Source organism: Pseudophryne corroboree, chromosome 11, assembly GCF_028390025.1.
Source record: "Pseudophryne corroboree isolate aPseCor3 chromosome 11, aPseCor3.hap2, whole genome shotgun sequence".
NCBI lineage: Eukaryota > Metazoa > Chordata > Amphibia > Anura > Myobatrachidae > Pseudophryne > Pseudophryne corroboree.
The window spans coordinates 206238146-206251215 of record NC_086454.1 but is presented as its reverse complement, the minus strand read 5'-3'; the positions used below and the strand labels follow the sequence as shown (position 1 = coordinate 206251215).

The 13070-nt window shown below is 43.9% G+C and overlaps 1 protein-coding gene across 6 annotated transcripts in view; it reads right to left on the bottom strand.

The window, feature by feature from the left end:
• Positions 1–13070, bottom strand: part of RIPOR1 (RHO family interacting cell polarization regulator 1) — a 627513-nt gene that overhangs the window by 156479 nt on the left and 457964 nt on the right. For all 6 annotated transcript variants that reach the window (XM_063945248.1, XM_063945245.1, XM_063945246.1 and 3 more), the window contains one exon: positions 10546–11427. In XM_063945248.1, the coding sequence (XP_063801318.1) occupies positions 10546–11427 (882 nt within the window). The remainder of the gene's footprint in view (positions 1–10545; positions 11428–13070) is intronic.

Genomic DNA, 13070 nt, shown 5'->3' with positions numbered 1-13070 from the left:
CTTTGTTCTTTCATGTTTTACGGATGGTATGTCACACAACAGTTAGACAAATGGTAATGCAAGATTTATGCTCCTTACAGAAAGATCGCTGAGTCGGAAAGAATATCGTATCACTGGAGTGTTCGTTTTGGGAAGACTGAGAGACAGCACTGTTGAGACGACATCTGAGCAAGAAGAACAACAAGACTATAGGACAATTATCGTAACATTTTTCTTTCCCCTCAATTATTTTCGGTACCCCCATTACAACTTTCTCTTTCTCCTCCTGTAAGATGGACTCGCTCCAAGAGACTGCAGTCCGTGTTTTCCTGTTGACCCTGTTGTTGACAAGAGCAGTCTGTTTCGGTGAGAGTACCAGTGAGGTCGAGAAAGGATCTGGAATGGGTTCTGATGACCAGGATGGATTCGTAGAATTCCGAGAGCAACACAATCACCGAGCAAAGGCGAGTATCAGAAAACGATCTGGTAGCCATGACACTAACAGACATTGTGAAGGATTGTTAGCTGAAGAGAATTGTATATGTAGGAATTGTGACAACATAGTTGAGGACGGGTGCATCCAGAGAGGTCAGTCCAGCATTAATATCAATATGGACCGTCATCCATTGAGTGACCATCACTCATTAGTGGGTAAGGTTTTAAACCAAACGGAATGCTTGGTGTGCTCACAAGTACCTCAAGGTCATAGAAAGTCAGGACCAGTGCCATACTCTTTAACGATAGATGAGGTACTTGAATTAAGGGGTGGGAGACCGGTGGACAAGAAATTTAATATTTCTAGGCCTCCTAGTTTGAAGCTCCACCAATATCATGTGGATAGGTCCTTAATATGTTTTAACATTTCCAATCCCCGAAAGCCGGGAAACTGGGAAGTGACATGGAACAACCGAACCATGACATTCTCACACAGAGCCGATAGAATGCCCATTGACTCAGAGCTTATACGCCAAATAGCCAACAGTGGAAGATATTTCCAATATAGGTACACTCTAGGAAGTAGGCCCATGCGAGTTGGAGAAGTATCACCAGGATACTGTGCGCATATCATACAACCTGATACGTGTACTAGTCAGATGAGAGAGTTAGGGATAGGATTTTTCACCTGGAAGTTTGTAATATGGTGATGTCATATTCTGTCCCATATGTCCTCCCCGATGATGCATATTTCATATGTGGGCGGTAGGCGTATAAGTGGCTTGCCCCAAACTCAGAGGGATTGTGTTACATTGGAATAGTGTGATACTGGAAGTAATGACCATTACCCATGATAGAATGAAAGACGTTCACCGCAATGCTCAAGCTCCTTACACTCACACCCATTACGAACACATTGTAAAGAGACACCTTATAGATAGGACAGAGCATGCAGCCTCTGATTTGATCCACGAATCCACCGAGATTCAACTCCTGATCGCGATAGATATCACCCGTACCGCCAGAGGAGTTATAAATTTTAGGTATATTACCGCGCTAGCGAACCTGATAGACAATATCACCGAGATGTATGATGACACCTTTAGATATACTGGGAGAGAATTGCAAGCTTACAAAACGGAACTGATCCAGCACAGGATGGTTCTCAATTACATCACAGCAGTGACAGGAGGGTATTGTGTCACCCTAGCAACTCAGTATGGTGTGAAGTGTTGTACGTATATCACAAACAGCACTGAGGACCCAACCGAGGTCATAGATCAAAAGATGGACGATATCTTGCAATTGAAGTGGGAGTTCCGAAGGAGACACAACCTTAACCCTTGCTTCTGTGGGTAATGAACTGACCGGCTGGGTATCATGGTTGAACCCACGAAATTGGTTCTCAGGTTTAGGAGAATGGGCTCAAAATGTTATCGTTGCTGTAGGGAAATTCCTCTTATGTATCCTAGGAGTTGTCATAATGATTGGTTTGATATTCAGATGTGTTCGAATTTTAATGAATTGCAAGCGTAGTACCAAATTGATGAGTTTGAGGAGCGAGAGCATTGTAACAACAACTAGTTTAATTTATGACCCATCAATCGAGACAATGCTGTGATAAGATGTGATTCCACGGTCCGTTTCTTTCACCCGTTTCTCCTTTGTTTTTCTCCAAGGTAAAAAGACATCCAATCGGAAGAAGATTTTGATGACCCATTATACAGACCATTGATGAACTTTGTCACAGCCATTTGATGAACTGTTAGAGACTTTAATTTTTATGGACACTTGAAGAGCTTTGCTTGCCACACAGCAAAGACACAGCAATCCGGACAAGACATCAACAAGACTCCAACAGACGCCCAAGGACGACCACATATATATATTCATACAAATGCATTTATAACGCATGTTTCTTATCTTCATCTCTTCTATCTTCAGGTAGTGGCACACAGTCGACAGGTGATATAGACACATATATTAGCACTCACATATTTTCCCCCTTCATGTATCAACTAATGTGCACCCCATTTGTTGGAACTAAAAGCCGAAAAGAGCTCGGTAGAGTTTGTTAGCCCACTTACAGACCCTTAATACGGGATAAGAAGGATTCAATGTATACTTCGCAATACCTCGAAGCTTATTTTTAGAACATGTACGGCCCGATGATACATGACCCCTCAGACATGGATTTCATACATACATGCTTTTTACTATCTCACTAGGTCATACATTTCCCACCTTCTCCTCTCCTCCCTACTCCCAATCATAATAAGGTATTTCATGGTAATATATATTTTTCTGCTTAATTGTTTAGATAGTGGCAGTTATTGTTGACTGCCAAAGGGTGGACTGTCAAAGTCGAAAAATATCCTGATACATATGCCTTGTACTAACCCCTCATGCACATGCCCGCTGCACGTGCACACGCTCTGCCGTGCGTGCACATATCCGCAATTTGCGTAAGATCGCTCCGGCGATCACGCGCGGTGTATGCGCATTTACGGTACAGTTTGTAAGCGTCTAGCGTGCGACTCGATCATAACATATTTAACCGACATAGTGTGTTTTATAGTGAATATTCCCCTTAACAATGTCAGAAAGTATGTTTAGTTTAAACGGTTCTTGGACAGGGAGATTCCTCTTTGCATGATAGGAAGGGTCAGATAAAGGTTGAACGGTGGTGTCTAGTGTCCAGCTGTAGAGTATTTTAATAGTAACATTTCGGTGTTGGTTAGGAAGAGATTGCTCGCTCCTGCGCATAGTTATGTACAAAAGTAGTTTATAGATATTTACTGTATTTGCTGCTCATTACCCATGCGGCGGGAATCCTGAGGATACCTCCCACCTGAGCAGTTGGAGAAAGGCACAGCCCACCTGTTCGAATCCACCTATGACCTTTTGTTATAATGCAGAGACACATTCCTGTGTCCAATGAACCATGAGATTATAGGGACCATTGTATTGTTACTGTATGTTGTGTATATAAAGACCACCCATTGCCTGTCCAGTCACTCACTCTCTCTGCAAGGTTTTCACATTGAAGGCTGAGGGCTGGATCCAGGACGCGCTTGCGAATCATCCCCACGTGTGTAAATTCACTGTAGCCATTTTGTTATCCTCTGTGTTTGCCATTTGTTCTCATTGTGTACTCATTCTGTTTGCTTGTGTTTGCGATCGTTCGCTATTGTTCATATTATTCCTTGTTATTCTGTTTAGATTTTGATGTTAGTTTTGTAGTGTATAAGCTGTACTGTTTTTCCCCTTTTTTACTCTAAAAGAATTATCCACGAGGGTGTTAGAGCCTAAGTGGTTTTTAAATCCAAACCAGGTCTTGTGTTTTCACTAGTTACTGTAAAGGGTTTTCTGAGCGTCTCAATCGCTCAAACAGCTTTTTATATTATCAAGGTTAATAAGCATTACATCGTTATAGTATTTCATTGCCATGGTTTAAAGTGTAAGCATACCCTTACGGTGTGTTGAGGGTTAGTGTGTAACATTCTGTGAGCGTGCGTGTCGCTCGTGCGTTGCGCCCACGGCCTAGCGTCTGCTACGCTAAGTGCGTACCCTTACGGTACTCAGTGCGCCAATAGCGTACTTAGTCCATAATAGAATATAGCTTAATGTTTATAGGTAATAACTGACTTTATCAACACGTAACGCCCCCTGTACCAGTGTCGCTTACTCACGTAATGCCACCTCTACCACACACCAGACACTGTATATATATATATATACACACACACACACACTCACTCTCTTTCCAGACACTTATCTAATGAAGTCTGACTGGCCGAAGCTGTAGCAGCTCATCCTCCTGGCTACAGCATGGTCCCGTGTAGCCCCGCCCCTTACTCCCATCTAGCTCCGCCCACTGTGCCTCCCTCCGCCTACTGAATGTCACATAGGGGAGGGGAGGGGGGAGAGGAGGTTTTGTGCTGCCGGCGCCAAGGGGGAGAAAAGGTCTTGTGCTTCTGGCGCCGCTGCATGTGTGACAGCAGCCGGCAGCAGCAGCAGGGATAGCAGCAGAAGCTCAGCACTGGGATGCAGAGCAGGGAAAACGTCTCTCCTTCATGGTGCCTCCCTGCACTGCATCCCTTTGCTGAGCGGCTAGCGCCGGCCCTGTGTGCATAGTCACTGACACTGCACAGCACTATCACCTTTTACATTGATTCAGCCAGTCAGTCAGTTCTGCCAGCCAGTCACTATTGTTAGCACCAGTGTCCCAATGCGCCGCATTACAGGGAAGTAGACGCACTAAATAAACTACAGCTCCCAGCAGCCCTTAGCACCAAAGCATTCCGGCCCTTAGGGCTGCTGGGGAGCTGTAGTTTAATGAGTGCATCTTCTTCCCTGTAATGCGGTGCGTTGGCACACCGGCGCTAATAATAGTCACTGGCTGCTGTGCGAGTCTCCTGGAGAGCCATTGCCAAAGGGAGGACAGCAGCTTAGCTGCTGACAGGAAGAGAAGCAGGATAAGCATTACTCACCCCTCCCCCACTCACAGTACCTCCGGCCCCATCCGTGGCACCCCCACACACCCCCTCCAGCACCCGTGGTAGCTCCAGGCCCCCTCCCCCACCTGCAGCAACCACGCACCCACCCCTCTCGCCGCACCACCGCATCCGCCCCTCCCCCACCCGGGGCACCCCCGCAACAGCTCCTGCCCCACCTGCAGTGGCTCTGGACCACGACCCATGGCACCCACATGGCGGAGGGCCACCTGTGGCACCACCACACCAGCCCCTCCCCCACCTGCATCACCACCGCAACCGCCCCTCCAGCAGCACCCCAGGGTCCCATCTGCATCTTCCCCGCTCCCGCCACTCCCCCAACCACAGCACCTACTAGGTGATTCACCAGGCCCTGCGTGCGCTGTTCACGCCGTTGCAAGGGGCTTTGACCCCTTAACCATTGCACGCCCTTTGTCCGTGCAATATTTAACCACTCACACAATTATGATTGGATGTAATACTCCATATAATACAAATATTGCACGCCACAAGGGTATGCAAGGGTTAAGGGGGCGTAGCCCCTTACGACGGTGTGAAGAGCGCACGTAGGGCGCGATGAATCACCTAGTTTATAAGATGTATGGAAATTTAAAGAAAGTCATCACGTTGGAATATGACGACAGATGGTTTGACCTCTTCCACCAGTGTCAGGGATGCACAGGAGTGAGTGATGGGGTAGTGATAAAGGGAGACACTGGGGTAGGGAGAAAGAGTAAAGTACAGTAAGGAGAAAAAGTGATCAAAGCGGGGAGGGTCGGAGCGCAAGAGAGAGATGGGGAGAGTGTGTTATTTCACATTTTGATGAAAATATTGTTGCCGATGCCAGGATCCACAGAACTCTGTATGTTCCTACAGTACTATGGCGAGACTGAGGTATGCCAGTACCTCGATTCATCTGCCCCTGTGCACCAGACGGTAACTACAAATGGGCACATAGGAGTCTATTTACTAAGCCTTGGATGGAGATAAAGTACCAACCAACCAGCTCTTAATTGTCACTTTTCAAACACATGGCAGTTAGATGCTGATTGGCTGGTACCTTATCTCAATCCACTTTATCTACGTACTAGGCTTAGTAAATAGACCCCATCATTTTAAAGACTCCCTTCTTCCAAATGACGTGCCCCTAATTCTTTTTGAGAGAATATGTCCTCTCCCATCCATGGCTCTTAGAAAATTTCACTTACATGGTTACTTCCCATGATACTGTTCACTGGCATTTTAGACAGGAAATAATTTCTGCACAGATATGATTTAATACTGCTGGTTCTTACCCAGGCTGTGATGTAGCGCACTGTTAACAGTGAATCACATGCCCATTCTGTGCCCCCGAATGCCATAAAAACTAATTTCCCACCTTCATGTCTCACTACTTTACTTCTCACTTCGTTACCTCTCACTAATTTACCCCTGCTGTTTTCAGCAGCCTCTCTCACTAACCTATCTTCACTTATTTCACTATATATTTTTTCACTTTAGTGTTGCCATGGGGTCACTCACCTGCTTCATTTTGGGGTGTCCCGCGACCTAGATTTGTACCCCCAAGAATGTTAGGGACTTACCCGACTAATGAGGTCACCTGGACGCGGTGGGCAAGCCGTTACTTATGGCCATAACTATGCGAAGAACATCGCTCGAAATGCAAAATTTTATTGCAATGATTATTATTAATAAATCGGTAGCATTTCAATTGTGCACCTGCAACCTTGTCTTTGTGTGCAGTACTACTGAAAGGTCTCCGCAGGGTCGCACTTCATTACCAGTGTGCAACCCAGGACCCCTCCCCTGTATGCCATAAAAAGTTAATTTCTGCACACACACTGGCTGCTACATAAAGATAAACAAACAGGGGCGGATCGGGATCGAAAACCATCCTGGGAAATTTATGGAAGCAGCCCTAATAGGGGTGGGGTCTGTTGAGGGGGTGAAGTCTGCCAACATGCCCATTACTATGCCACATCTGCATCTGATTAGCCAACCATCTGTAACGGCCCATAAACGTGCAAAACGTCAAATACACATCATGGTGCGTGCGTCTGACTCTGTACAGCAACTCTTTGCGAACACCACATGGGACACATGCATGGTGCAACTCATATGCATGCACAGACAATACACATTGCACAAGAAAAAAAAAAAAAAACAACATGTTGGCCCCCACAGGAAAATAAAACAAAAACTTGATTTGGACACTACAAAAGTGTTGCAAGGGGGAGGAGGGGGGGGTGACAATGCTGCTGGGCTGTGTAGCATACAGTAACTAGACATTTTGACGCACTTTCGGCAGAAAGTGAACTGGTGCTCCTCCTCCCACAAACAAAATCATGGACAGTACGCTCCGAAGGCGCACTGCAAAAATTTAGGGGCGTAGCTTCGTGGGGAAGGGGCGTGGCAACATAATAGTGCCAATTTACATTACACCACACAGTAGTGGCGCTTATACACACTGCACCATGTAGAACCTCCTATACACAATGTGCCAGGTAGTGCACATGATACACTTTGCACCAGGCAGAGCACATTGCACCAGGTAAAGCTCACCTGCATAATAGTTTGTATGTATAAGTCCGGTGAGTGCTGCCACTAACAAATTTCATATATATCATATATATATATATATATATATATATATATATATACACATCCCCACAACAGGCACGGCACTCCAGGGACTCGTTCAAGAAAACTTTTAATCACGGTGCTAACATCTACATGTTTCAAGGCCTCAGCCCCTTCGTCAGGATACACCAATACTGGGGATATGCTGATGTTTGCTGCACTGGACACCGGGACCAGTTATTCCTAAGCAAGGAGTGCCGGCTGAATTGGAACGCTATATATATATATATATATATACATACATACATACATATATATACACACACACACACACACACACACACACACACACACATATACAGTGTATATATGCAGTAATAAGGCAAGTCATACTGTACACAGGCTGTGGTATTTACAGTACGTACTGACTGAGCGGCAGTTAGAACTGCCTGGTTGCCACCCATGTAGTTGAGAGACGCTACCATGCGGCTGGGGCTGGAGGAAGACTCGGGGCTGCCTGGAGGCGGTCTTGGAGACGGAGCAGTCAGTGGTGACTGGCGGTCTGGCACTAGAAATGCTTATGGGGGGCTTGCTGCTGCGGCTGCACATGTGCAGCAGCTCCCCCGGCGGCCACCTTTTCTTTAGCTTTAAGTGAACGCTACAGCGATCGAAGCTGAGCTCCGATCGCTGCAGCCGGCCGGCATGCGGGATGACGGCGGCCACTGAGGGGACGTCCGGACCAGCCAAACGGAATCTGGTCCGGAGTCCCGACATGTCAATCCGCCACTGTAAACAAATCATTCAGGCATTTAGATGGCTGCTACGTATTATAGCTAAAACAAATATACACAGTAAACAGAGAAACACAGTAATAGCCTTAATATAAGAGATACATGTTTGCTGAATGCACTTGCTGCACACTCAAAAGAATTTTCAGTCAGGCATAACATATTAAATGTTGAGCAGCACAGCTGCATACCTCCCAACTGTCCCGCTTGAATGTAAGTTCAAGACCCACATACAACTGAGTGTTTCTGCATGTTCACAAACAGTGAGAGCTGGCTCAGGGGTGACAAACCATATTCTGCAGGGGTTCCAGTCTAATCAAGAATGGTGGAAACTGCAGAGCCAGCTACCAGGAGCACCATCAGTCCTAACCTCAGGCCCACGTAGTGTTGGGCTCTTCCAGGCAGCTCAAACACGGCCTAGTCCATGACCTATGGTGACGTAGCATCATGACATTATAGGTTACACAACCGTGCTGCGTCCCACCTGCACAGTGCTCTGCTGCAGCTTGCTAGGGAGTAACTGTCACTGGGACCTTTTTTTTTTTTTATCTCTGCAGTTCTACTGACAGGTCAGTCTCCTATGGGGAGATAGGACATGTATTTTGTGTTTTATTTTTTTACTGTGGGGTCCAATGTATTTGCATTTCCTGTGGGGGTCAATGTCTGTGTTTGTTTAATTTCTCTGTGGGCCAATGTGTATTTGTTTAATTCCTGTGGGAACCAATCTGTGTGTTTTTTTCCCAGTAGGGGCCAATGTGTGTTTTTTTTTTTAACGAGGTGCCAGTGTGTTAATTTTTTCCCCTATCGGGGCTAATTATTGTTTATGTTTCTATAGGGTCTTTTTTTCATTGGCAGTTTGTGTGTGTTATTTCCTGTGGTTGCTAATGTGTGTATTTTTTCCCTGTGGGGGTCAATGTGTGTGGGTTTTCCCTGTGGGGCCAATGTGTGTGTTTTTCCCCTTTGGGGGCCAATGTGTGTGTTGTTGTTTTTATTATTGCTATAATAATAATAAAAAATAATAATATAGCAAAAGTATTAATTATATATATATATATAGTTGGGGAGGGGGGTGCATCAAGATTTCTAGACCCTGCCAACAATCTTGTAGCCAGATTGAACCAAGAGACTTCTAAATTTATTGTAAAACATTATTTTAAGAAAGTAGATATTCACAGGAGTGTGTGTGAGTGAACAGTGATGGATGACTTCAAATAAGAGTTTAGTAGAATGGGGTTTATAGTTTCATTGTGAATAGGAAAGTTGACAAAAAAAATGGTCAATATAGAAATTGGGGAAATCTACTAGTTCTAGATGTTTCTGTCCCATCATTAGTACAAACGAGTGTGTTGTTATCTTACCCATGAACGAGATTGCAACTAGACGTGGCAGGCTGCAACCTGTTTGCCGGTGGGAGGGGGGTAAGCACTGTGCATTCCTATTGAAGAAGCTGCAGACACACTATTTGCGGCAAAGGAGTTGCATTTGCTGCAAATAGGCGGTAGGATGACAAAGGACACGTCTGACGAAGCTAGGTGACCAAGCCTAGGGAAACGCGTTAGGTGCCAAGCTGCCATCACTACATGTGTTACACTTTCTAAAGGATCCAGATATGGACTTCTAATTCATTCCTTGCCTTTGGAATTTTCTCTGTCGGACTGCATCATCACAGCATCGATTGGAGAGACCCAGCTTTAATCTTATCATCACAGCTTGCCTGCTGTTAATGTTCAAGTCTCTGGAAGTCTCTGTCGTCATGGGTAACACCAGCTGTATTTATCATCAATATTCCCCAGGGAACTCTATTCATAGTTTCAGTCAGGGATCCTTTTGTGGACACTTACCAGCAGCTATTACATTTTTATTCTCAGTTCCATTTATGCCCTAATACTATGTTTTTATTGGATTACATACGATATGGTACATATGTTGTTTAGTTAAATAAATTTTATGTATTTTTAAAACTCATCCACATTTGTGTATTAATATTGGAGAAACACCTAGTGCCAGTACTACCTTTCTTTTCACGTCTGTATATTAAATAATTATTTTAATTAGTATTTAGTGTTTAATTATTTAGTAATTAGTGCTGATTGAAGCACCCAAAACACTACACCACTAAGCATTCTGCCAAGCCAATTACTCCAGATTTTTCTTAATGCATATACACACACACACACATACATATGAATATATGTACACACGTGTAAAAATCTACACACAAACACCCACATTATACATCACTATAACTATAGATTAGATATACTTACCATGAGAATCTCTTCCAGATGTTTGACTTCATGTTCAAGTGTTTGTAGTTCAGGAAATTGGCCCCGGTAGTCATCCAGTGATGAACTCAAAGAATTGATTGCATCATCCAAACCAGTGTCCACAGGTTTCACTTTTGTGGTTACAGAAGATATGACTTTTATGACTGGCTCTTCGAGAACAGTGTCTAAACAAGGAAAGGTAATAGGAGAATCTTGAATTCTCGGTTCATGCTGATCAATCTCAGGTAGCCCATCCACCACAAGCTTACACTTGTCTATACTGGAAGAAAATTCTTGTGATATTAATGAAGACTGTGGCTGTACAGAACGTACTACGTCCTGGTTTATTTCAACTTCTATCTTTGCATTAGGTGTTAGTGTATTCTCTAATTCCAATTCCTGTGCATAGCATGCTTGTTCAGTGATTGGCATATCATATGTTTCCTCACTGCAAGAGGAAACCACAGTAGCTATTTCTGGGAAATCAGCGTCCACTGTTAAAGTGATTTGAGGTCCATCTAAAACTTGGAAGTCTGAGGCCGTTGCATCAAAGCTGACTTCACTAATATGGCTTAGTGTCCTTGAGTATGGCACATGGCCATTGGCCACAGATTCTTTTATTGACACATTTGGTTTTACAATATGTTCATCAAGTTCTTCTTCTTGATTTCCAGTCTCCGTTGTTGTGTTCAGGCTCTCCTCTCGTTGGGAAAAGGCTATCTCTATATGTGGGGGAGAAGCTTGAACTTCAGGTTGAACAATATTTTTTGGAGCATGTCGTACACTACTAGACAACTGGGGACTTGAGGAATCATCAGAGGATTCTGAAGAGATGGACCAAGCAGCTCCATTTTCCAAGTCATCCTGACGTCGCAGCATATTCTACAAGAAAAAATAACAATAAAATGACAGCAGATTACAATTATATAAATGTATCTCCTACTAATTTAAAGCTCAAGAAACTGATATGATGAAATGTGGCAAAGAGTAAGAAAATATTTTTATTCATTAGTAGCAGACATAACTAATGGTAACATTTCCACTTGGAAAGAATGTCACAGCAAAAAAGTTGTTAAAGGCATGGCCTGCCACAGTGTGGAGTAGGATACAGTTGGCCTACTTCTAAACATCCTATAACCAGATCAACATTGGGTTGATCTCCCGAACAGTGGACGTCCTTTGCCAGGTTTGTTCATCATAGGTTCTGAGGAAGTGAAAGACTCCTAGTAACTATGCCTCCAACGCCAGAGCGCACTAGATATACAGAATAATTCTGCCTGACCATCATTACTGTAAGATGCGCATATGTGCCTTCCCTTTGGAGGCTGAAAGACAAGGGAACTGTTTGGAAGTATCACTGTGAAAGATCTGCCCTAGAGGTGAGACCAGATTTAAAAATACTTAATTCAACAACCATTACTGCAGTAGAATACAAGCAGCAGCAATGGGATGGTGATGAGAAAGTTCACACTCAGCTAATGTAATTCAAGTAATAGTTTTGGGGCTTAGACGCTATCATCAATTTGTTGTTGACCAACCCTTCAGCAGCTACCAAGCTTTCCTTCATATCCACTGGGCATGGTGGATAGAGGGCATAGCTTGTGTTCCACCTACAGTGGAACTGGGTTGTCATAAACTGCACTTCTCCCAGTAAAAGCAATCCAGCTATAAACCGGATGATTGCGCCCGATACATAGCAATGGGCTTGGAGAGATGGGCGAATTGCACCCTTTTTTTAAAATAAAATACTAATAAAAGTTAAGCATTGATGTCTGATTTCAGAGATCAACACACATTATTGAATCTTTAAAAGTGCACCTATAGGAAACACAATTATTTTGTCTATACTGTATACCTATTTTATTGAGTTTTAAGGTGTATACACATGGTGCAATGTGTGCTTACGATTTTGACTATACAGTCAAAATCGTAAGAAAAGTTATCACATATTGCACCGTGTATATACAGCTTGCGATACCAATGCTCGCTCCCGCAGGGGTCGGTACCTCAAGAAAAAATAGACTGTGCAGGCATGGCAATTATGACTATATTGTGTACAATCTAGTTTCTAGTATAGTCAAAATTTTACATAGTCAAAATTGTACATAGCCAGAATTGCACCGCGTGTATAGTCAATATCAGTGGTTCGGGCCTCCAGGGAGTTCAAGGGAAATCGCATAGTCAAAATCGGCATTTAGCCAGAATCGCACCGTGTGTATGCACCTTTAGAGTCTACACCAGTGATTTTCAACCTTTTTTTTACTCGCGGCACACTGAACAATATTTTAAGATACCACCCAACTGTTCCCCACAGAAAAAAACAAAACACACACATTGGCCCTCACAGTAAAAAAAAAACAACACGCATACATTGGCCTACACAGAAAAAACAATCACATTGCTCCCCACATAAATCATGTTACACATAAATCAATCACATTTCTCCCCACATAAATCCTATTGCTCCCCACATGAATTATTCACATTGTTCCCCCCATAAATCCTTATTCTCCCCACATAAATCT